At 47.2% G+C, this 21,572-nt stretch overlaps 1 protein-coding gene across 1 annotated transcript; it reads left to right on the forward strand.

Moving 5' to 3' along the window:
• Positions 1 to 543: 543 nt before the first annotated feature.
• BUD13 (BUD13 homolog) lies at positions 544 to 21,289 on the forward strand. Its single transcript, XM_054997308.1, has 11 exons — positions 544 to 677; positions 2,115 to 2,211; positions 3,097 to 3,181; positions 11,985 to 12,039; positions 13,172 to 13,452; positions 13,573 to 13,892; positions 14,104 to 14,212; positions 15,685 to 15,823; positions 16,034 to 16,218; positions 17,065 to 17,146; positions 17,719 to 21,289. Exons 1-11 carry the CDS (start codon positions 544 to 546, stop codon positions 17,810 to 17,812), a joined length of 1,581 nt encoding a protein of 526 aa, XP_054853283.1. The 3' UTR covers positions 17,813 to 21,289.
• The last annotated feature ends 283 nt before the right edge of the window (positions 21,290 to 21,572 follow it).

A 21,572-nucleotide genomic window follows, 5' to 3' on the forward strand; every position in this document is an offset into this window, starting at 1 on the left:
TTACAGCTGCCCGCGCCCTATTCGACCCTAGCCGGCGTCTTCGAACCGGAGCCAGCCTGAGGGGCGGGGGGGGGGGGAGACGCGCCTCCCGCGGCAGACCAAGAAGCCATATCCTCCTCGGGGCAGGAACTCCCGCCTTCCGCTTACGAGAACATTGTCCGGTCTTACGGGGGCCACTGGACCCTTTGCTGTTTTGCCGCTGCGGGCCGACGCCTCTGGATCCGGGCCGCACGGGGAGCGCTTTCGGGGGGCTTTGAGCCGGGGCAGGCCTGCCAAGGACGGTCGCCGGCTCTCGGAATATGTCGCACGAGTTTTTTTCCTGCGCTTCTGTTTTTCGTCCGGTCCCTTCGCGGCTCGGCCCGGCTCGAGCTGCCGCCGGCGGCCTTGATGCTCCCGGGCGGGCGGCCCGCTCGGCGGGGGCCCCGGAGGCAGAGGCTGAGGCCCGCCCCGGAAGGAGCCGCTCTCGGGCCGTTCGGAGGCCCCGCCCTTCCCGCCGAGCTCGGCTTCCGCCGGAAGGCGACGGCGCTTCCGTTTCCGGCGAGCATGGCGGCGGCCGAGGGCCTGTCCAAGGCCGAGTACCTGCGGCGGCGCTACCTGGAGCCGGGCGGGGCCGAGGCCGAGGCCGAGGCGGCCAAGAAGCGGCGCCGGCGGAAGCGGCCCAAGGAGCGGCCGGGCGGGTGAGCCGCGGCCGGCCTCCCCCTCCCCCCCCCGGGGCGGCCCTGAGCGCGGAGGGCCCGGCCGAGAGACCCCCCCGCTGCTGCCGCTGCCGCCGCCGCCCGGCCCTGTCCCGAGGAGGGGCTGCCCGGGGCGCCGCACTGAGGGGCGCTGCGGCTGCGGCAGGCAGCGGGGCCGGAGCCGAGGCGCTTCTCCCGGGGCTGCCAGCCTGCAGGGGGCGCCGGGCGTTTCTCCGGCAGCTGCAGCGGCCCTCCGGCCCCTCGGAGGCAGCGAGGCCCTCCCGCCCAGCGCCCTTCCCTCCCGGGGACTCGGCGTGCCCGGGGCGCCATCCCAGTCCGCCAGGAGTTCTGCCAACGCCCCAGCTCGGCTCCTTCATTCGGCCGGGCGGGTGGCCATCTCAGGCCTGGCCTCTGCTGGCTTCTGCCTCCCTTTGGGAATGAGAAGAGGCCCAGAAGAGCAGCCGATTGGCCCCGTGGCCAAGAAAGTGGGGGGCGACTGAAGGGAGCCTCCATGTGCAGAGGCAGCGCTCTTCTGGATCCCTGGGGAGGAGACAGCACCTGGGAGGCTCTTGGCCGTGTTCGTTGGCCCCTCATAGCAACGGGTTGGCCCCTGTGTGAGGCAGGATGTTGGACCAGAGGGATCCCTGGTCTGGTGCAGCTGGGCACCTCAGGCTAAGACAGGCCTTTATGTGGATCTCCTGACAAGGATGTGGAGGCTACAGTGAGGGGGCAGCGATAGGAGCCTCTCTTGCACCTGGGCAGGCTGGACGGGGCAGGGACCCCCGCCAGGCAGCCTCCTGTCAGCCTCATGTGCCCTCATAGGGTGGAGGTTTGCTGGAGAAGCTTCCAGCTTGCAAACTCTTCGCTTGCTGATGACCCAAAATGCACCTTGTCACACTGAGACGCGCCTGATGCTGCAACGTTGCCAAAAGCTGGGCTGGCTCTGGACAGTGCCACTTCTCCTGGGGAACAGCCACCCACCTGTTAACTACGTGTAATCCCACAAGTGAGGAAAGGCACAATGAATAAATAGCAGGTGTGCCTTTGTTCCAGAAGGGTGAAAGCATTTCTCTGTGGCCCCTGAGAGAATTATTTGATGGAAATAAACAGGAGTCTGTTGGTACCTTGAAATGAGCTGTAGTCCATGGAAGTTTATGTTGAATTAGAATCTTGTTAATTTTCAGTTGCTGCTGGACTCCTGTTTGGGTTTTGTTTTTTTGCTGCAACAGATGAACACAGCTACCTCCCTGGAATTATTTGATGAGAAAGGGAATAGCCTCATCCTTCATCATATAATGGCTGTCTTCCTTGATGGGTACTGGCAAGAACCCAAGCCATGGTCTTGCCAGGGTTTCTGCTGTAGTCAGATTTACTTCATTTCTTAATACTGTCACAAATTGATTTATCATCTCCCCCACCACCACCCTTTTTAACTTCCAGGATGCGTATAGTGGATGATGATGTGAGCTGGAAAAGCATTTCTAATGAGCAAGGAAAGGAAGAGGAAGAGGAGTTGGAAGATGGAGACCTGCCCATGGTGAGTGTTTGGCTCTGGCAATTGTGCATTGTAGGCTACAGTCCCTGCATAGAATAACATGAACACATGCAAACGAATGAAGCCATCTTCTCTTGCATGGGGTCCTTGGTATATCAAGGACATTATGGTCTGCTTTGATTGGCAGTGGTTTTCCAGGGTCTCGGGTGTTATCTTTCTAGCTAGAGATGCCAGGGCTTGAAGTTGGCATCTTCTGCAGACCAAGCAGGTGCTTTACCTCTGAACCATAGTCCCTCCTATATGGGACTTGTGATTAGTCAGTTTGGTGTAGTGGTGAGGAGTGCTGGGACTCTAATCTGGAGAACCGGGTTTGATTCCCCACTCCTCCACTTGAAGCCGGCTGGGTTACCTGGGGCTAGTCACAGCTCTCTCAGAGATCTCTCAGCCCCACTCACCTCACAGGATGATTGTGGGGATAATAATAATAATGATGACATACTTTATAAGCCGCTCTGAGTGGGCGTTAAGTTGCCTTGAAGGGCGGTATATAAATCGAATATTGTTGTTGTTGTTATTATTATTAGACCTGATTAGGATTGCGTATTCAGTTCTTGTATTCTCTTGAAAAGAAGGCAACCCTGAATATAAGATGAGCCCCCCAGTTATCCACCCAAACATTTTATTGGATGTAACTGTACTTGTATGTGAATGAAAGATGACCCCCCCGCCCCTTTGATACATGGAAAAAATCTAGTCTTGCATTGGAGTAAATACTATATACAACATTGTTGTTACTAGAAAGTGTATATAGTTATCTACCATACAGCATGTTTTAGTGGCTTTGAGTCTAATGGCTGGATTTCTTTTAGACTTTGAAATCTGGTCCTTCTCTTGACCTTGCCAAAATGTCTTACCTGTTGATTCCAGGTGGCTGAATTTATTGATGAGCGGCCAGAAGAAGTTAAGTGGATGGAGGAATTCCGTACCAGTAACAAGTGGAAGCTCCTGGGAAGTGAGTCTTTTCTAGTTCCACTAGTGGGGTAGTGGTAGTTCTGTGCCTTGTGAGATACTTCGATGGGCCTAGCTTAGAGAAACACTGAAACCTGACGACAACATTCGGTTTCTTCGAGGAGAGTTCAGGGTGTTTGGCAGTGTAGGAATAATTGACAGCAGGGGCGTGTTACACGGTGGATGCAGTTGGCTGGGAAGCCGTTGTGAAAGGGGTAGCGCTGCAGAAATGAGGAAAGGGACAGTCAGGTTTGCAGAGTGGATGTTTAACCCAGCAGTACTCAATCCGTGCTTCGTGGAGAGCTGCACATGCATTTCCCACCAACCAAAAGAACCACAAGACTTTTCTATGCTCTGTCTGCTGTACCCTCCATACTCATGCGTATGATAATGTGGTGGTGGAAGAAAGTGCCCTCAAGTCATAGCTGACTTATGGGACCCTTGCTGGGGTTTTCAAAGCAAGAGACGAACATAGGCGGTTTGTCATTGCCTTCCTCTGCGTAGCAACCCTGGTTTTCTTTGGAGGTTTCCTATTCAGTTGCTAACCAAGGCCTTGCTTAGTTTCTGAGATTTGATGAGCTCGCACTTGCCTAGGCTATCCAGATCAGGGCGTTTAATAATATAAGATATAGCTATTAATATTAAATATATATAATTCTGAGAGTATCTCTGTGCCTGTCTCTGCAGACAACTGTCAAAACAGCTCTTACATATGAGGAAGATAGTTTCCCTCTCTGCCTTCCCACACTCCCCCCTTGGCATGATGCGGCACAGCAGGTCAGGGAGTAGAGTGAGCTCAGCAGGGTGCCTGGGGGAGGGCTAGCAGGCCCTGGAGAAAGGGGAGTAACACACACACACCCCAGCCCCCACTCCGGCCATCTTGCTCTTTTTCCAGGTGTCTGCTGTGGTTGTGGTTTTACTCTCTTCTCTGTGGCCAGCTTGCTTGCCTTCTGGTAGCCACCTGGGTGCTGGAATGAGAGTGCAGAGGCTGCAAAGTAGGGTGGGGGACTGTTGGAGAGGGCAGGCCTTATACTTTCCATCACTGGCATGAAGCTGCTGAGGCTTGAAGCTTATCTGCCCTCTAGTTCCTCCAGTAGCAACTGTTTTGAAGTGGGAGCTACAGACCCTACCGAGCAATGACCTTGCTTGCTTTTCTGGAAGAAAGAGCTGGTGCCACATTGGGGAACCATTCTCGGAAGAGCCACTGATTTAGTCTATCAAGAGATGATGGTCCTGGAAATCTTTTTGACAGAATAAAATGTGTCTGATTCTCAGGGATAAACATTATGCACTAATCAAATTTCAAACCTAATTAAACTAATTAAAAATATGTATTGTCGAAGGCTTTCACGGCCGGAGAACGATGGTTGTTGTGGGTTTTCCGGGCTGTATTGCCGTGGTCTTGGCATTGTAGTTCCTGACGTTTCTCCAGCAGCTGTGGCTGGCATCTTCAGAGGTGTAGCACCAAAAGACAGAGATCTCTCAGTGTCACAGTGTGGAAAAGATGTAGGTCATTTGTATCTACTCAGGAGGGGTGGGGTTGAGCTGAGTCATCCTGTAAGAGTTTCCCAGGGTGTGGAATGCTAATGGAGGGAGGCTTCACTGTATCCTGAGGAGGTTCTTTTGCATATGGATTGGTACTTTTTTTTTTTTTTTGAAAAGTTTTTTATTGGGTTAGAACATTGTTATTTTTACATTACAATCAATTTTCCCCTAATTTTTCGTTTCTAACCCCCTCCCTTTCCCCCCCTTTTTGTTGACTTCCAACAGCTTTCCCACCCTCTGTCCCTTTTCCCTTACTTCTATTAAATTCCTCTATCTAAAACAGATATACATTCTCCATTATATTAAGCAGTACATCTTTAACTCCCTTACTTATTATACACCCAAACTATACGTCTTTAGATAAACAATTTATCCCATTTTCCAGTTTTGAATATTTCTATATAAACCTATATATCATAAACCATAAAAATTTCCCACATTTAAATCAAACAATTTGATTTGTTCTCTATGTATTACTCATTTCGTCTTTTTATGGTAATTCTATATAACTCCTCAGATACTCAATCAATTTAACTCTTCTATACATTCAGTTTGGTGCATATAAATCTTGTCAAAGAAAGAAAATATTGTTAGTTAGTCAATCCTCATGTTTAAACCTTATCATTAATTATTCTCTATCAGTTAACCTATACATGTCTATATATATCTCAATCAATTAATCTAACTGCTTATAAATTCACATTTCTCTTCCTCCCCCGGTAAAGTCACCCCTCTCTTTTATACTTTATTATACTTCAGTAGTTCTCAAACTGCCACAGTTTTCCTCCCACCTCCCATTTCTTCTCCAGATATTGTTTCAGCTTCTCCCAGTCTGTGTTAAACTGCCCTGAGTCCAGATCTCTCAGTTTTCTTGTCATCTTGTCCATTTCAGCCATATACAGCAGTTTGTAGATCCAATCTTCAATAGTTGGCACTTCTTGTACTTTCCATTTCTGCGCATACAAAAGTCTAGCTGCTGCAGTCATATAAAAAATCAACGTCCTATGATGGGCTGGAATTCCCTCCATTCCCAAGTTTAGCAGCAGGAGTTCTGGGTTCTTATTTATTTGAAACTGTAAAATTTCACTCATTTCTCTTATTATTTCCCCCCAGAACTGCCTAGCTACCTCACACGACCACCACATATGATAGAGGGAGCCCTCATGTTTCTTACATTTCCAGCATTTATTAGAAGTGTTCAAGTTCCCTAGCGCAATCTTCTTTGGTGTCATGTACCAACGATAGATCATTTTGAAAATGTTCTCTTTAATATTGATACATGTCGTTGTCTTCATTGTAGTTTTCCACAAGTATTCCCATGCCTCCATTGTTATTTCTTTATTGAAATTTATAGCCCATTTCACCATCTGTGTTTTAACTATCTCATCCTCAGTATGCCATTTCAACAGTACTTGGTATACCTTGGATATTCTTTTCTTGTCTTCTTTAAAAAGGGTCTGCTCTAGTTCCGAGTTCTCTGTTCGTATGCCCCCTTTTACAGAGTCCGAATTGTATAAATCTCTAATCTGTCTGTACTGGAACCAATCGTAGTTAGGTGATAGTTCCTCTTGCGTCTTTATTCTAAGTTTAGATACTTCAATTTTAGTTATTTCTTTGTATGTTAAACATTGTTGTTCATTATCAACAGCTCTCGGATCTATCACCTCGTATGGAACCACCCACAAGGGGGTTCCTTCTTGTAAGTAAATTCTGTACTTCTTCCAGATTGTATATAAACTTCTCCTTACAAAATGATGTAGGAACATCGAGTTGACCTTTACTTTGTCGTGCCATAGGTATGCGTGCCATCCAAAAATTTTTTTATATCCCTCTAGGGCTAATAGTTTCTTATTCTTTAACGTCATCCACTCTTTTAACCAAACTAGGCAGATTGCATCATGATAAAGTCTCAAGTTGGGCAGTTGCATTCCGCCTCTTTCCTTTGCATCTTGTAGAACTTTAACTTTCACTCGAGGCTTCTTGCCTGCCCAAACAAAATCTGATATTTTCCTCTGCCATTTTTCAAATTGTTTAGAGTCTCTGATGATTGGTATTGTCTGTAGCAAAAACATTACTCTTGGTAATACATTCATCTTAACTGCTGCAATCCTGCCCAACCATGACAGATTCAGTCTATTCCATTTGATCAAGTCTCTCTCTATCTGAGTCCATAATTTTTCATAATTATTCTTGAACAAATCTATATTTTTTGCAGTCAGCTCAACTCCCAAATATTTCACCTTACTAGTTACTTCACAATCCGTTGTTTCCATTAACAATTGTTGTTTCTGCTTAGTCATGTTTTTGCATAATATCTTTGACTTCTTTTTGTTAATGAAGAAACCTGCCAAGTCACCAAACTCCTTGATCTTATCTATCACTTTTGGCATGTTCTCCAATGGATCTTCTACAATTAACATTATGTCATCAGCAAATGCTCTAACCTTGTATGAATAGTCCTTTATTTTCATTCCTCGTATTTCCTCATCTTGTCGTATTTGTATCATCAGAATCTCCAATACTAAAATGAACAACAATGGAGATAACGGGCAACCTTGTCTTGTTCCTTTACTAATCGTCAATTTCTTGGTCAATTCATCATTCACTACAATTGCTGCAGTCTGGTCTCTATAGATTTCTTTAATTGCTCTGATGAATCTTTCTCCCAATTGTAGCTTTTCCATAGTGGCAAACAAAAAGTCCCAGTTTAAATTGTCAAACGCTTTTTCAGCGTCTACAAAGAAGAAACCAACCTCTTTATCACAACGCTTATCATAGTATTCAATAGCATTGATCACTGTCCTTAAATTGTCTCTTATTTGTCTGTCTGGCAAAAAGCCTGCTTGTTCTTCCTCTATGACTTCCGAGAGCCACCCCTTCAGTCTCTCCGCCAATATCTTCGCAAAAATTTTATAGTCATTGTTAAGTAGTGATATAGGTCTGTAATTTTTCACGTTAGTCAAATCTTGGCCCTCTTTAGGGATCAATGATATATTCGCTTCGCTCCAAGTGTCTGGAATTCTTTGATCCCTAAAAACTCCATTCATCACCTCTTTTAGGAATGGTGCCAGTTCATTGGCCATTGTCTTATAGAATTTAGCCGTAAGTCCATCTGGCCCTGGCGCCTTTCCTAGATTTGCAGATTGTATTGCCTTACTTATTTCCTCATCGGTTACTTCACTATTCAACTTGTTTCTCCAAGCTTCCGAGATCTCTGGAAGTTTAGTTTTCTCCAAATATGATGCTATTGATTCTTTGGTTACTTCTTTTTTATTATACAGCTTAGCATAAAATTTATAAAAGGCTCTACTAATGGTAGTCTGTTCCAGATACGTTTTGTTTTCTTCACAGATTTTATTTATTATTTTCTTTTCCCTTTTCTTCTTCAATTGCCATGCCAAATATTTCCCAGGTTTATTAGCACCCTCAAAAGCTTTTTGATTCAGTCTTTTAAGGTTCCACTCCAATTCTTTATTACTCATTGCTGTTAACTGTTCTTGAAGAATTTTAATTTCCTGATATATTTTCTTTTTCCCTGGTCTCTTTTTTAACTGTGCTTCTTTGGCCTTTATTTTCTCCTCAATCTCTTGTCTTTTCTCCTCTTTCTTTTTCCTTGCTCTGCCATTTAAGTCCATTAGTATGCCCCTTACAACCGCCTTGTAAGCATCCCAAACTTTATTGGTTGGTACTTCTTTATTCACGTTGTATTGTATAAAAAACTTTGTCTCTCTTCTCAATATTTCCATATTCTCACTTTCCTGTAACAAGTCCTCATTTATTCTCCAGGCTTTCCTTCTCCTCCTTTTTCCAAATTTCCACATAATTGGATTGTGATCTGAGCCTACCATCGGCATTATTTCTACCTCCTTAGTCCATAACGCTAAGTCCTTTGAGGCCCAGATCATATCAATTCTTGATAATGTAAAATGCCTTGCAGAATAAAAAGTAAACTGCTTGGTTTTAGGATATTCTCTCCTCCATACGTCTTCGAGAGTCTCTTGTTGAATCAACTCAAAAAAAAGCTTTGGCAATAGTCCTCTTTTCTTTTGTGCTGTTGTAGTCTTTTTGTCTAGTTCCAACTCTGTCACTCCATTGAAATCTCCAGCAAGAATTATCTGGTCATATACAAGATCGTCTAAATGCTTCCTTAAATCCTCAAAGAAGCTTTCCTTTGCACCGTTAGGTGCATAAAGTCCGACTACCAACACTCTCTTTAAATTCCAATTACATTCCACTGCTACAAATCTAGCTTCCACATCTCTCATAACAAATTTTGGCTGCAGCTCCTCTTTTATGTACAACACCACTCCTCTTTTTTTCTTGTTAGAGGCCGCTACAAATTCTTTGCCCAATTTTCCAGATTTTAAATATTTTACATCCTGTTTTCTAATATGGGTCTCCTGCAAACAAACAATATCACATTTTTGTTTTAGTAGCCAATGAAAAATATTTTTCCTCTTATTCGGTGAGTTTAGTCCATTTACATTCCAAGATAATACTTTACACTCCATATTCATGGTTTTGTTGGTAAGTCTTTTTCATTGTCCTTGATAAATCTCTCCATCTCCCGCTCAGATCTGATGCGTTTTTTTGCCCCTCCAAACTCAAAGGACACTCCTTCCGGTAACTCCCATCTGTACCTGATATTCATGTCCTTCAAAGTCTGAATTAGCACTCTGTATTTTTTCCTGTCCAGTAACACTGATCTGGGTAGTTCCTTCATTATGATAATCGTCTTGCCATCAATCTCCAATGGATCTTGAAATTGTTTTGTCACAATCCTCTCTTTCATGTTTCTAGTTGTAAACTGCACAATCACATCCCTTGGTAGTTTCCTCTGGGTTGCAATTCTCGAGTTCACACGGTACGCCACATCTAGGATAGCCACAATTTCCTCCTCCTCCTTCCCCAGGTAATCAGCCAACACCTCAGTCATCTGTTCTTGCGCTGACTTCCCTTCCACTTCCGGCAGACCACGAAAACGAAGCTGCTTCTCCATGTGTTTAGTTTCTGCAACTGACATCCTCCCCTTCACCAGTCTCATCTCTGTTTGTTGCGTGTCTATTAAATTCTCCATCGCGTCTTCTACTGTTTTAACTCTCTGCTGCGTTCCTTGTAATTCACTACTAATCGTTTCCACGCCTTTTTTCACTTCTGACAGCTCCGACTTTACTGTCTGTGTAACTTCTTTGACCTCTTTAATAAGCTCCAGTTTCGTGTCCTTAAGTTCTTTCATCATGTCTATAAGTTTTTTGTCCAAATTTTCTATCGCCGATTGCCACTCTTTTTTCGACATCGTGGGGCTTGCTTTAGCTCGCTCCCACGAATCTGCTCTCTTCCTTAGCTCCGTGGCGTATATTTAAACGTTTTCCTTTTTTTTCAAATGTCCCAATCTTTGCCAAAATTAATTTTTTTATATCCAAAATGTCGGGCGTCTTTTCTCTATGGTTTCTCTATATTATTGTAATCCAAGATGGCCTACTTCCTCTTCCGCTGAAGCCGCGACCCTTCCCCTTTCAAAAATGGCGATTCCCTGCTTCCTGTCCGTCGGCAAGGGCCGCTTCCCTCCAGCCACTCTATTGTTGTTACGCACTTCCTGTCTCCCGTCTTCCCACAGCAGGTCTCGCGATGGTGTCTTTTTCCCACAGCTCCGAAACCACAGGTATTCAAAACAATAGTCCAATTTTTGCAATAACTTCTTTAAATTTAGTCTCTTTTAAAATACAACTCCTGCCGAGTCTTCGCCTCCTTTTCACTAGTCTGTTGCAGTTTAAAAATCTACTTTCTTTCTTCTCTGTTTTTATCAATCTGTCCCGTTTCAAGAGATAGCGATCTTTACCTTCTCTTCAGCTTTCTCGGGTTGTAATCGCTGTTTCGATCTTAAATTCTCCTCTCGACTTCCCTCCCCGATCGAAGCTTGGGTATGTAGGTCTTATGCCAGCCGAATTGGCCCCAAAACTGCCGCAGAGATTATAGCCGACCCGTCGCAAGGTGGGACCTCAAGGATCAGGGGGGAGACTCCTTGTGTAGAGCCCCCCCTCGTCCGAGATCTAACTCACCCTAGGGTCTTGAGCGTTCTTTGCCTGCTCCCCGCCTGAGAGCAGTCGGCCGCGGGTTATTTTCACCCCTCCGGCCGGTTAAAACGGCAGTCCGGTCAGCTCCGCAAATGGAGCTGCGTTAGACCTCCATGAATCCCAAACCGGAAGTCCGCATATGGATTGGTACTTGATGTGCTAATCTTCTCTGCAGGGCTATTGTCGGGGATAGAATGTTTTGTTAGCCTGGTGTTTTTCAGAACTGGAAACCATGCTCTGTTCATTCTTAAGGTTTCTTCTTTCCTGTTGAAGTTTTGCTTATGCTTGTGAATTTCAATGGCTTCCCTGTGCAGTCTGACAAAGTAGTTGGAAGTGTTGTCCAGTATTTTGGTGTCCTGGAATAAGATACTGTGCCCTGTTTGAGTTAGGCTATGTTCAGCCACTGCTGATTTTTCAGGTTGTCCAAGTCTGCAGTGTCTTTCATGTTCTTTTATTCTTGTCTGGATGCTACGCTTTGTGGTCCCGATGTAAACTTGTCCACAGCTGCAGGGTATACGGTATACTCCTGCAGAGGTGAGGGGGTCTCTACTGTCTTTTGCTGATCGTAGCGTCTGTTGTATTTTTCGGGTGGGTCTGAATACTGCTTGAAGGTTATGCTTTTTCATAAGCTTTCCCATCTGATCGGTAATTCCTTTGATATATGGCAAAAACACTTTTCCTGTAGGAGACTGTTTTTCCTTGGTTGTTTGATTCATCCTGGGTTTGATTGCTCTTCGGATTTCATTTCTGGAGTAGCCATTTGCCTAAAGTGCGTGGTTTAGATGATTAATTTCCTCATTGAGAAAGTGCGGCTCACATATCCGTCTTGCACGATCCACTAATGTTTTCATTATGCCCGACAGAAAAGAGGCAATACAGCCTGGAAAACCCACAACAACCATCATTAAAAATAGTCCAAAATGCAAAATACTTATTTGTGAGGCTTACAGAAAGTTGACTTGTTGGGGACTCTTAACAGAAGTGGGGTTCAAAGAAGGAACATCTTCAGAAAGTGTATTGAATTGAAGTTGGGAAGTCCTTTGATGGTCTCCTCTGTGTCTGGTGGGGGGAAGGGTCTTGCTTTGCTTTGTCTTCAGAGGTTTGCTGTGAGTGTTGACGTCACTCTGGAAAGTGTGCCCGCCTCCTGCCGTAGCTCTGAGTTGATGGTTTTGTTATGTCTTCTTTTAGATCAGAATGAAGAGTCACTAAACTCTGATGTACCTGGGGCTGCAAAATCAAACAGGTGAGGAGGTTAGTTGGGTGGATCACAGCCCATTATTTCTCCACTGTATATCTGTGGTGTGTGTGTTTCGGTGGGGATAATCTCTCTTGAGATTGTTTTCTCTAGAAAACAGCTGGAAGGGGGAACGCTGACTGGAGGCTTTTTCATGGAGCATGCTAGTTCTGTGATATAGTCGAAAGTAAGAGACAAAGTTTTTTTGTAGATGCCTTGAAAATAGACTGGGCCATCCTGATAAAAATGCAGGTAATGTCCAACATGCTTAGAACTGCAGGGCTTGCAGTGGTATGTCAGATGGGTGCCAAGCAAAAACATCAATTTTATGACCTCGGAGAAAGCTTAATGCAGAGTGGACCATTGGCATGCCGGCTGCAGGATCTGTAGTGCTGGGGGAGAAGAGCTGCCCGTGGCTGGCTGCAGAATCTGAAGTGGCAGGAGCAGGAAGCTCAGTGGGCAGTTGGGCAGGCTCTGTCCAGGAGTGCGTCTTCAGTCTTGCTTCAGCTTTTTGCTGTATCCCAGACAAAGGCCAGAGGCAGTTGACAGAAGTAGACCTGAGCACCAGAAGAGTCCTGCTGGATCAGACCCGTGCGGCCTCTGGTCCAGCATTCAGTTTCGTGCAGTAGCCAGCCAGTTGCTGCTGAAGGGCCAATAGGCAGAGTTTCGTGAGAGGCCAAGGCCTTTGACTGGTGTTGCCTTCTGGCCCTGGCATGCAGAGGTTTGCTGCCTCTAAGAACAGAGATCCCCTTCAGTGGTGGGTAACCACGGTTGGATCTTTTCTTCTCCGTTTAATCTGTCTGATCACCTTATAAAACCCTCTGTGCTAGTGGTCATTGTCCACGGGCTGCAAATTCCACAGTATAATTAAGGAGTGAAATTAAGCAGTAGCTGGCATACCTTGTCAAAAGGCTTTTCAAAGTGCAAGTATAAAATAAAGTCTACCGGTTCATTAACTTGCTCAGAGTACGCCAAGAGGTTGGTGAGGCAGGACTTCCCTTTGAGAGAAGCCGTGCTGACTTTCCTCAGCAAACCTTGTTCCTCGGTGTGCTCAATAATCCTGTCCTTGATAATTGAACTGATAATGGGCTCACACACGGTCTGCATATGCTGCAGCTTTCATTTCTGTCTGTCTTTCTAGTTCAGAAGCTGTGAAGCACCAGAAAGCGAAGCATTTGCCAGAATGGTCCCCACCCAGGAGGGGCCGCCTTGACTCTCCAGGTGGCAAAAACCATCCCAGAACTGCTGGTGGGAGCCAAGAAGAATACTTTCCAGATAAGCATTTAACCCGCCAGAGGCAGCCGGTTACCTCTGATCTATCCCCACCCAGGAGGAAAACACATGATTCTGATACCAGCCTGTTGCCACCACGGAAGCTGGCGTCGTCCCCTCCTGGGCTGAGAAAGCAAGGCAAGGCCCGAGGCAGGTGGACTCGTTGAAGGCGCTGGGCAGTGGAGTGTGAACTACACCTTCATTCGCTTGAATAAGGGCCCTGTCTCGTATGGCCCTGTGTTCAAGTATTTGCAACCTCTCTCTTGACAGGCTCTTCTCTGGCCACTAAAAAGTGCCAGCGACATGATTCCCAGTCTGATTCCAGTTCTCCTCCGCCAAGGACGAGCCCCCCAGACTCCTCGGATTCAGACCTTTCTCCTGCACGGCCTGTTTGCAGTGGACGGTTGCAGAGTTCTTCTCCTGACCTTTCTCCTCCTAGAAGGAACCGGGGCAGGTCTTCAGACTCAGATTTGTCTCCTCCCCGAAAAGGTCGGGATGTGGGACAGAAGTCCTGTAGGTCAAGAAGCCCACCTGACCTCTCACCCCTGCGGCGGACCAAAGACTCCAAAGGAAAGGGAGCTGCTGAGCGGGTAAGTGCTCTGCTCTTCTGCGTCCAGCTGACTTTTCCTCCAGCTGAAAGCCTGAAGCAGTTTTGGGGCACATCCAGCATAGCCTTGGGACACATCGGGGATTAATGACAGGGGTGCCATGCCTAAGGCGTGCTTGGAGGAGCCATCCCATGTGGAAATTGGGGTGCCAGTCACGAACTAGATGGTTATATTCCTTTTGGGTTGTATGTAGGTCCCTCAGATGCTGTCGGGCGGCAAAGCAGGCTTGGTGTCAGCTGACCTCCTAAGAAGGGAAAGGCAGGAGCTGCAGAAGCAGGCTAGGAGCAGCAGGCACTTGGAAGGTGAGAGCAGGGTGCTGCGTGCCAGTGTGGATGGGTGGGGCTGAGCTGGGGAGTGTCTCTTGTCTCTTGTCCAGGACCACAGCTGTGGGAGAGGGGGGTTGCAGCCCCACTCTCACCCAGGGAGGGAAGGCCATCTCACTGGGACCCACACCGTCCCTCTCTTGGGTGTCCCGGTGAGGCAGGGCAGGTGGTGGTTTCTGGGAGGAGATGTTAGGCTGTAACGGTGATCAGGGCCAGTCTGGTGCTCTGGACAGGCCCCCCTGGGCAGGAGTGAGGAGTGGCCGGGGTGGCGTTTTCTCACAGGCCTGGGAGGAACGTATGTGAAGGGGGGTCAGGGGATCCTTTGGGTTGGTCATGGGACGACACCTGGTGTTGTCGAACGCCTTTCCCGCAGAGGCTTGTCTGGCCTCATCTTCTCCCCCTTTCGGAGGGGGACCTAAAAGGTCCAGTGAAACACAAATCCCCTTAGAGCAGGAGTAGATATAATCCCCAGCACCCAGGCACCCTGGAGGGTTCTCTCTGCACGCAGGGCCATTTTTGCCCTGGGGTCAAGGCAAGGGGGCACCAGTGCTGGGCTCAGCTTGCTCCTGGTACACTGGGCCCAGGCCCAGGTTATTTTCTTAGTTTGTCCCTTGCCTTTATCTCCAGTGGCTTACATCATTCTCCTTTCTTCTGTTTTATCCTCACAACAATCCTGTGAGGTAGGTTAGGCTGAGAGGGTGTGAGTGTCCTGGTGTCACCCAAGCTAGCTTCCCTGCCAGAGTAGGGATTCGAACCTGGCTCTCCCAGATGCTAGTCCAGCCCTCCAACCACTGCACTGCTCTGGGTCTCTTGTATCTCCCTCTCTTTTGTTTGCAGCCACACCAACATTTTCACTGGTAGGCACTGGGTGGGAGGAGTTGGGCACTTGCGCCAAAAAGCCTTGCTTGTCTGTGAGTTGGGGGTTTATCTGCCACTGTTTTGTGTCTGATAAGGGGATGTTAGTCCATAAAAGTTTCTGGTGTAATATATGCATTAATTTTTCAAGTGCCACAAGATGTGGTTGTTCTGGCAGCAATTTATTCTCTCAGCTACCACTCTGAAATCTGTTTTGTTGTGTTTTTATTAAATGAATCTGGGTGTTTTTTTAAAAATAATCTGTCTTACGGAGTGCTTGGCACGGCATTTGTTGAAACGCAGTATATTAAAATAGTAAATATAGTACCAGTTAAATTAATGGAATGTAGATGCAGCTTCCTATGCTGCCCTGTGAAGTTTGCTCACCGTCTCCAAGAGCAGAAATAGCTGCTAGCATAATTGTACTAGAAGATCATCTCCAGCACCCAAAGGACAATTCTGCAGCCCAGCAAGCCAAACTTGCCAGAAGCAGAAAAAATTCTGCCAGTGACACGCATGCACAAATATTGATTAACGTGGTGGCATGTCATTGTGCAATGCTCTAATGTGGCTGGCGTGAATGTATCTTTCTGCAGATGAATCACAACATGCAGCAACTGTTTTCCGGGACAAGTCAGGCCGTAAGAGGGACCTGAAGCAAGAACGGCTGGATCAGCACAAGGCGGCTCAGGAAAAATCTGAGCGAGACGAGCAGTATGCCAGATGGGGCAAGGGGTGAGCCGGCTGGTCCTTGGAATTCTTGCCTCTACTCCCTTTTCTTGTCGGGCCTAGTAATTGCGGGGAGGGGGCAGCTGTGCAAACCCGCTCCTTGCAGGTGGCGCCTTGGCTTCTCTTTTGCAGTTTGCCCTGCATTCTCCAGGCAGCGAACGCAGACATTCCAGCCCCCTGACTTTGCTCTGTGTTGCCTCCTGTTGCCTCCTGCAGGCTTGCCCAGAGCAGGCAGCAGCAACAGAACGTGGAGGATGCAGTGAAGGAGATGCACAAGCCGCTGGCTCGGTACATTGATGACCAGGACTTGGATCAGATGCTGCGGGAGCAGGAGCGAGAAGGGGACCCCATGGCCAACTTCATGAGGAAGAGAAAGAGCAAGGAAAGGAGAGATCGGAATGGTGAGCGTTTGGCCAGGGCTTGCTGGGAGGGAGGGTGGAGACAGGCCGTTGCTAGGGCTGTGGTGCCTGCTGAGGGCAAGGAGTGGCACCCTCTGTACGGGAGGGAGGGCTCCAGAGAGGTGCAAGCAATTTTGCTGCAATTCCTTCTACCAAACTGGAATTACAGTATCTTCCCCACTTCTGGCAGCGGTGGAAGAAAAGACTATGTGAGAACAGTGTGCCACGGGTTCCTGGGAAGGGAAAGGTGCAAACTTCAAGCTCCCTTCCCACCTCTTTCTCTGTCCCTCTCTGAACTGCTCCTGACTTGCACGTTCTACTTCGACTGTCTGTCTAACTAGAAGGGCTAGAAGGTTGCTTTCCAGAAGGAGGCTATAGTCCAAGGTGCCTGTGCTAGAGAGGCAGCTTGGTTCCCAACATGTCTGTCCTCTGATTCTTGGCTATTGGCTGGGGAAGGGGGATTATTTTGGGATAGCTGCTCCCCTCACTGCCTCCCTTGATAAACTGATATTTTATCAGCGCTGTTTAATATTTATTTACTGTTTTGAGTCTGAGGAGGCAAGGCAACATAGAAACATTGTAAATAAAGCATTTACATATCCTCTGGTTTCTCTTCAGATCGCATATGGTCACTTGTTATAAAATTGTAAGCCTCTTCTGCGGCCAAGTTCTGATGGAGAGTGTACATTGTAAATGTTCTAGCTATAAATAACAGAATAAAATGTTCGTTTACGTATGGAATTAGAAGTGAGCCAAATTAGATTTTGCGCTCATACTTGGGCTGGCAGGTGTGGAGTAGGAGTGTCGGGCTGATATGAACAAAATGATGAGGGTTTTTTGTCCTCCCAGAAAAGCCAAGGTACAGCGGACCAGCCCCACCCCTCAACCGGTTTAACATCTGGCCCGGGTATCGCTGGGATGGTGTTGACAGGTAAGGCTGGCATTCGGTTTGTGCTGTTTTATTTATTTAAGAACGTTATTTATGGTCTGCATTTCTCAGTGAAACTCAAGGCAGGTTAAGCAGTGTAGGTCAATTTGATTAGCAGAATGGGACATCCAGTGAACAGTGCAATAGGGTTTGGAATGCAGAAATCTAAAACAGCTGAAAGAAAGCAAAAGCGTTTAAACATGCTGCATCAGAACTGCAGAAATTACACAGTAGGGGAGCATGCTTACAACAGCAGACAGAGCACCACGTACGCCCACAGTCCCCGCCCCTTTACCAAGACATCTTTATGAACCGCTTCATTACAGCATAGCCTTATTACCCGGGTAAAAAAGCCCTCCTGAGTAATTTGGTTGTGCAGAGCTTGGGGGAACCCCCGGGCTTCTCTGATGGATGGTTCTGAGTTTTCTAGGTTGTGTCTTGCCCTGAACTGGGTTCTGGGATTTTAGAGCAAGTTGGGGTTGTACCTTGGAGCCTGTCCAGTGCCCCTAAACATTCCCCCCTTCCCCTGCCCGAGTTCCTTGCAGACCTTTTTGCTGCTGTCTCCATTTCTGCAGGTCTAACGGCTTTGAGCAGAAACGCTTCGCCAGAATTGCTAGTAAGAAGGCCGTGCAGGAGTTGGCGTATAAGTGGAGTGTTGAAGACATGTGAATGGCCACTCTCGAGATGCAAGAGAACCTCCTGCAGCCCCCTGCAGTGGCACCATCCCTGATAGCTAGGATTAAAGGCATTCCGCTCACAGGACCCTTTGCGGGGCTTTCGGATGGTAGCAGCAGCAGCCAGACCAGCGTGAAGCTGTTGGTGTCCCTGGAGGGTACGCTGCGCATGAAGGAATGCAAGGGTGCTCTCTTGTGAGACGGCCCAGGGGGCGGGGTCACGGCCAGCTGTGCTTGATTCCCAGAAGTGTCGACGCATGCTGGGTTTGGGCTGTTGATTTCAGAGCCGTGGAGGGTGCGGGAGCCAGGCATCAGGCCCGTTTCAAAGTTTAATTTGTTTGGGAGAAAAGGCAGGACTGAGGAGGACTGCTGTGCAGCAGACAAGTTTGGCGCCCTGGCTGGTTTGTGACTCAGGGCTCGGCAGCCTGCCCTCAAGCTCCCTGCCTTGCAGAGCAAGGCTGAACTTGTGCAGCGTAGAGGTCAGAGGGCCCCTCGTTTTGCCTGACTGTGCTCTGGCATATCGCTGAGCAGAGTGGCTGTTTCTGGGTGGTCTTGTGTGGCATCGCCCTTGGGCAATGAATTCCTTCCAGCGGCAGCTGAGGCAGCTAGTTGGGAGATTAACGGGTGAAGGTGACTACTCTCAGAGCCCCTGTGTCACTGTTGATACTCCTGCCAAGTAGGAAGAAGCTTTGTGCAAAGACTTTCCCTACAAAGTGAGATTCTTTGGGGCTGGGGCTATTCACAGCAAACATTTCTGAATTCCTTTGTAATCTGTATGTATAATGTGTAAATATTTATAACTTTTATATTTCATTGTGTCAATTTTTTTATCACGCTACTGTTGCCTGGGTACCCAAGGTGTGAGGAATCAGGGTTTGAGCTGCTGTGCTTTTCTCCTTTGTATTGTCCTGTACCTTTTTACTATGGCAGGACCCAAACTCGGACGTACCAGAGTGGAGAGCCAGAATTCCTCTCTGCAGAGCTGCAGGTGTTCAGTAGTCTCCTTTTGCTTACTGTGCTTGTGTTGGTGGTCGTATGAAAATCCACTTCTGCTCCCAGTTTCCTTTTCTGGATTAGGCACCTTTGCGGCTGACGGATGGGGAGTGGGAGGGGCCTGCAAGAAGGGATGTAGAAAATGCTCCTGCTGCTTTCCCCACTTCAGGGCGCCTCTCAGTGGCTCCTGCCGGTCATTGCAAGGCTGCGGCAACGTCCCAGTCTCTGGACAGTGGCAAGATATCGCTGTACTTCAGCATGGGCAGTGTGCAGCTCTTGGCCCTGTCTGCTTTCCTGGTATGTGCTGCGGTTTGGCTTTCAGACGTGCCTTGTTCTGGGCAATGTGAACAGAGTCACTTTTTCTGAGAGGTGAAAATGTACTGTGTATGTGGCTGGGTAGAGTTACCTGCAGCCGGCTGCTATTGGAGGACAGTGGCAGGGAGGGGGTAGCTTATCTGAGAGGGTGGTCTGTCCATTCCATTTCCCTTCAATGTACTTGCTGCAGAGGAAATTGGAAACAGCTGTGAGATTCAGGAAATGTTTGAAGACCCCTGAAAATGCTGCCAGGCAGCATATGTGCGCCTGGATGTGTTCTCCTCCTCTAGAGAAGAGCTGATCCTACATTTGCGCAAGGGCTGAAAAATATGTCAGAGGAGTCTTGCTGGGTCAGACAAGTGGTCCATCTAGTCTAGCCTCCCGATATTGGGGGGGGGGGAGTGATTGGCCAATTTTGGATCACATGATGTGTGAACATCACTTCCAGGCGAGGATCCGGAAGTGATGTAGCGAAGGTTTTTACCACAGAGATTCAGGTTTATGAGATTCCTAGAGTGTTGACAGACATGGTGATGTTACTTCTGGGTGTTTGCCTGCAAGTCACAGTGCATCGCATGATGCCTTTTTTCTCCTTTAACCTCCATCAGTCGTCGTTTCAAGTCTTCCCTAGTTTCTGCCAGTAACGTGGTGTCATCCGCATATCTCAAATTGTTAATGTTCCTCCCACCAATTTTCACTCCACCTTCTTCTAGATCTAATCCAGCTTTCCTTATGATATGCTCTGCATAGAGGTTGAACAGGTAGGGAGATAATATGCATCCTTGTCTGACACCCTTGCCAACTGGAAACCATACACATGGAATTCGTTGCCACAGGAGGTGGTGGCAGCTACAAGCATTGCCAGCTTCAAGAGGGGACTGGACAAATATATGGAGCAGAGGTCCATCAGTGGCTATTAGCCACAGGAGATAGATGGTATTCTCTTTGTGGGGAGGTGGTGCTCTGTTGTCTTGGTGCTGGAAGGAAGGCAGTGGGAGGGCTTCTGGTGTCCTGGCCTCACTGACAGTCCTTTAGATGGCACTGGATTTCTAGCCACTGTGTGTGACAGAATGTTGGACTGGATGGGCCACTGGCCTGATCCAACATGGCTTTGCTTATGTTCTTATGTTCTCATTCTGTTTCCCCATATTCTGTCCGGACAGTAGCCTCTTGTCCAGAGTACTGATTGCGCATCAAAACAATCAGATGTTGTGGCACCCCCATTTCTTTTAAGACTCTCCATAGCTTTTCATGATCTACACAGTCAAAAGCTTTGTTGTAATTTATATAAAACAGGCTGCAATTCCCTGGTATGTTCCATTAGCCATCGTAAATTTGCAATGTGATCTCTGGTGCCTCTTTTCTGAATCCAGCTTGAACGTCTGGCATTTCTCGTTCCATATATGGTAAGAGTCTTTGCTGTATAATTTGCTTGCATGGGAAATTAATGCGATTGTCCAAGAGTTGCTGCACTCCTTGGCATCCCCTTTTGGGGGGATTGGAATGTAGACTGAGCATTTCCAGTCGGTGGGCCGTTGTTTTGTTTTCCGTATTTGTGGGCACATTCTTGTTAAGATTCTGATGGACTCCATTTCTGTGGCTTGAAATAGCTCTATTGGTCTATTGTGTCTCTCCATTGCTTTGAGTGCAGCTTTTACCTCACTTTCTAGGATTTCTGGTTCTTCAGCAAAAGATTCTTCAGCAAAAGTAGGTCTATGATCATGGAATTAAAGACTTAATACAAGCAACAAACTACCTGAGGCAAGATATACTATAAACAGTCATGAAAGCACATTTAAACGTACAGGATAATGTTGTGAAAAGTAGGTGGTAGCCACAGTCATCGCAGTGAGCTACAGTGTTACTCCGTTACAGAGGTGCCCTCCTGGACTGTTCCACTCTGCTATGGTTCTAATTTCTTTTGGAAGATGCCGCCTTGAATATTATTGCTTTGTACGTTCTGTTGAGCCTTCCTGACCTCAGGTGGGTGATTCCTCAAGGTGAGAGCCACGACAGAGAGTGGGTGTGAATGGGCAGCTGCCCGTCTTTGCAGTGTAACAACAAGTCCGGGAATGAACCGTTAATCAGCAATTGAGTAGTAAAATGTTCTATTTTATATAAGTGCAAAGTGCAAAAGTGCAAAAGGTGTCTTAATAAATATGCGATTCTAATAAATACAATAAATACAAATACAATTAATCCAAGTCCTATTTCTATGTCCAAGTCGTTGTGGTGAACGCTTGTATCCAGCAGAGCTGTAACGCCGCAATGGGCTCACTCCTAAAAGTCACAGAGTTGAAGAGAAGGTGATTCCAGTCCAATCCAAACTATGATAATCTTATTCAAAAATGTGCCGACGGGATTATGCGGGCATCCTATACAATTCCCGTTTCGTGTATTGCACACTTCCTCTGGGCACAATTAAAGATGGACTGTAATAAAAATAC

The sequence above is a fragment of the Eublepharis macularius genome, chromosome 14 (genome assembly GCF_028583425.1).
Source record: "Eublepharis macularius isolate TG4126 chromosome 14, MPM_Emac_v1.0, whole genome shotgun sequence".
In the NCBI taxonomy this organism is placed as follows: domain Eukaryota; kingdom Metazoa; phylum Chordata; class Lepidosauria; order Squamata; family Eublepharidae; genus Eublepharis; species Eublepharis macularius.